This window comes from Austrofundulus limnaeus, unplaced genomic scaffold (assembly GCF_001266775.1).
Source record: "Austrofundulus limnaeus strain Quisiro unplaced genomic scaffold, Austrofundulus_limnaeus-1.0 Scaffold541, whole genome shotgun sequence".
Lineage (NCBI taxonomy): Eukaryota > Metazoa > Chordata > Actinopteri > Cyprinodontiformes > Rivulidae > Austrofundulus > Austrofundulus limnaeus.
In genome coordinates, this window is record NW_013952943.1 from 109,995 (window position 1) to 113,814 (window position 3,820).

General features: G+C 38.8%; 1 protein-coding gene across 2 annotated transcripts in view; it reads left to right on the forward strand.

Moving 5' to 3' along the window:
• Positions 1-3,820, forward strand: part of dop1b (DOP1 leucine zipper like protein B) — a 30,737-nt gene that overhangs the window by 1,660 nt on the left and 25,257 nt on the right. For both annotated transcript variants that reach the window (XM_014026299.1, XM_014026300.1), the window contains exons 2-6: positions 1,491-1,668; positions 2,567-2,748; positions 2,843-3,013; positions 3,209-3,398; positions 3,492-3,590. In XM_014026299.1, the coding sequence (XP_013881753.1) occupies positions 1,531-1,668; positions 2,567-2,748; positions 2,843-3,013; positions 3,209-3,398; positions 3,492-3,590 (780 nt within the window). In that variant the 5' untranslated portion in view covers positions 1,491-1,530. The remainder of the gene's footprint in view (positions 1-1,490; positions 1,669-2,566; positions 2,749-2,842; positions 3,014-3,208; positions 3,399-3,491; positions 3,591-3,820) is intronic.

Consider the following 3,820-nt stretch of genomic DNA (forward strand, 5'->3'; position numbering starts at 1 on the left):
ATGAAACGTTTCATTAGAGAAGAACCCGTCCAGAAGACCTATACAATTTTTTTCTTTTTTATTTTTTTACCTGGATTACTGAGATGCATCAGGACACTTGAAGATAATTCATCAGCTGAATTATTAACCTGCACATATTCTTTAACATAATACAACATAATAAACTGTCATTAAAACACCTAAACGCATGCTTTATTCCTTGCCTTAAAGAGCATTCTGTCAAAACTAAAAATATGTTGTGTCAGTATATTTTGTACACTGACCTGCGCGTCAATATTATTGACCTGTTGTATCTTATAACAGGTAAACACGTCACTGTTGATACATTAAATAGGTCATAAATAGGTAGTGACTATGCCTCAGCATTTTACAGGCTGACTTCTTATCTACCATATGTTAGTGGAAATATTTATTTTGTGTGTGTGTGTGTGTGGGAGGAGGGGTTATTAAATTTGTAAATTTTGCGCAGCCCTGCTGCTGATGTGTGCTAATTGTCTTGTGACTTCAGGTCTGATGACTCGACCTACTCAGATGTGATCATTAAATCATGTAGGCAGCGGTTCCTCCAAACTGTCTGTGTTGCAATATTTATTTTATTAGAATCTATTCAAAACGTGTATTTATTGATCTGAGTTAGAGTAATCAGACTGTTGTCTTCKTTCAATGTGATATGCATAAAAAATGTTGTTCTTTATCAGAAAGTGTAGTCTCAGGACAGCATACCTCAAATTTAGCATTTTWTGAAATATGGTTTCAGCACCTGTACAGTGTTAGCTTCACTGGTCTGTTTTTTTGGCTCTGAGCTGATCCTTTCTCCCCACCCACATATTAAAATACATGCTTTTGTAAGCATGTATTGTCTTTTTAACATTATCACAAAAGCTATTATTTCTACATCGTTTAGCAGTTGTGTTTTACTTGAAAAAGTGTACTATGAAAATTTGCTGTAGATTATTTTCACTGTCTTTTCTTTTAAATGCAATTCAAAAAGTTTWAAATCCTCCTTGTCTTGATGTGAAGCCGATACGTTTGCTCAGTTTGTCAGCTGACAACTGATTTCTTCAGTAGGTGGGGACTGAAACTGAAGGAGAGAATGTGCTTAATAGTTGACTGAAACGCAAATAAAAGTGTAGATTTCACCTCGTGAATGGTGAACGGATGAAAATTAGCGTTTACAGCAAGAAACCAGAGTTTTAACAAGATCCTACAGTTTCAGACAACAGAGGTTCAAAGTTTATTTTGCATCCAGTTCTGCACGTTTTCCTCTGGATTTGCACTTATTTTGTTTTGAGATTCCTTTCTCCTCGGACAAGTCAGGCAGGAAAAACACGGACCAGTCATGAATGGGACGTTTGTGTCCACCACCTCAGAGCTGTTGWACAGCACTGAACAGAACTAATTGGCTAATTTTCTTTTATTTAGCGTCTGCGGAACACCCACCAAGTTTCCGACCGGTACTGAAACTACCTTCTTCCTTTATTTTTCCTCAGATGTGTTGTGCTGAACATGCTGTGATCAAACCGTTGTAAGATGGATCCCGAGGAGGTCGAGCTGCATAATGATTACCGTTACCGTAACTATGCGGCGGTCATCGAGAAAGCACTGCGAAACTTTGAGTCCTCCAGTGAATGGGCTGATCTCATCTCCTCCTTGGGCAAGCTCAATAAGGTAAGAGGAAGAAGATGGTGTCAATGACTATATTTGCTTATGATTAAGTAGTTTTTTGGAGCCTTTGTTTCCTCTTTGATTGGTTYTAACAGAAGAGTTTCTCTGTTCTTGGCAGTTCTGTGTGGTTTTGTTTTTTAGTCAGAGTTCCTCTTTTGGTTTCAYGGCTGTTCCTGCCCTGTTACCATTTACTAAAAGCAATAAAAATGACACTTTTTTTCTTAATTTGCACACCAGGTRTTGACTTTGGAGTCTCTGTATGTTCATGCACAGAAATGCAATTTTTTTTCTATTTCAATTCAAAAAATTTATTAATTTCATTTCATTAATAAAATAACTATATACAATAAAAAACCAAGAAATACACAAGTAAAAAAAAATGAAAGGTAGCAGAAGAAGAATAAATCTTATGTCTGCCCCTTTTATCCCCAGAATAAATTCAAATGAAACATAATTTACAAAACAATACTAAATAAAAACATCAACTCAAACAACAGTTCACAGTTCAACATTTTACTTTTCATATACCTTCAAAAATCTAGCTTTTATTTGTCTCTTAAATATATACATAGATCTGGCATTTTTAAGATCCTCCTCCAGACCATTCCACAATCCTATACCCTGGATTAAAGTACATCTTTCTTTCAAGCAAGTACGAAAATATGGCTTCACAAACATTTCCATCCCCTTAAGATAATAACAACTGTCTCTCTTTAACAAAGTTTACCTGAACGTAAGAAATTGGTCCTGAAAGAAGAGTGAAACTGGCAAAATTCTGTTTTTTTATATATATGTGTGTGTTTGTGTGTTTTATTGGATGCCTCCACAGAATGGGACACACTTTATGAACTAGTTCTACCTCCGTTYTGTTTTTATTTTTTTGTTTGCCTCTGTGTTTCAGGCTCTGCAGAGCAACCTTCGCTATTCACTCTTACCCAAGAGGCTGATCATAGGGAAGCGTTTGGCTCAGTGCCTGCACCCAGCGCTGCCCAGCGGAGTGCACCTCAAGGCTCTGGAGACGTACGAGGTCATCTTCAAAATCATCGGAACAAAATGGCTGGCCAAGGATCTGTTCATTTACAGGTAGAGGAAGAGGACCAAATCATTTACCGTAGCAAGAGGAGTGACTTTATTTCAACTAGTTTGAGAATACTTTGTTTGTCCTTTTTTTTTCCAGCTCAGGACTGTTTCCACTGCTGGGCCATGCAGCCATGGCAGTAAAGCCTGTGCTGCTGACTCTGTATGAGCGTTACTATCTCCCGCTGCAGAGGGCTTTGCTGCCCAGTCTGCAGGCCTTCATAACTGGACTCTTACCAGGTCTGGAGGAAGGTTTGGAGGTCTATGACAGGTACACAACACATTAACTTGTTTGTTTTTTGTCATCAAACTCATCTTAAACTATTTAAAGTTGCTTATGTCACAAATAATTGTATGCCTCCTCAGTAAGTATAAGAACAGGGATGGTTATAGTCTGTGTTTATTGTTGGACGTGTTTTTTTGAGCTTCTGCTGATGCCTCCACTTTATTCTCTGCCTCTGTCCAGGACTGATGCTCTGCTGGTCAAGTTGTCTCTGTTAGTGGGTCAGCAGGTGTTCTACGGAGCCCTGTGGGGCAGCATGTTGGTCACTCCCATGGTGCGGCTGCCTGCCTCTGTTTTTATCGTAACACACTTTGACCGTATGGCACCACTGAGTCAACAAACGCACATGTTGGGCTACAGCCACTGTGGSGTGGTGAGTTGTCTTCCTGCACACGTGCTTTGTGACCTTATACATCATCTGGTGTAATCGTGTTCAGAATTTTACAGTCATTTTGTTTGTTTTCAGATGAAGTCAGTCTGCCTGTCCCTACAAGATTCAAACGTCTTGGTGCAGAGGAAYATGCTCGAAGTCCAGCTCTACTTTTTCCCCTTTGCCACATGTTTGGTAGGTATCCTCAGATGCACTGCTYCTTGTTATTTCTGGATAGTATCCTTGGATTAATGAACGTCCACAACCTTCTATTATTAAACATCTGTGGGCACAACACTCTGCAAATGCAAAGACAGCAGCAAACCCAATAAATAAGAGGTTTGAAAATGAAAGCTTTCCAATGTCTCTACTTAAAGATCAAAAGTTCAAATCTTCTGAAGTGGGATTCTGTGGGAAAGTTACTT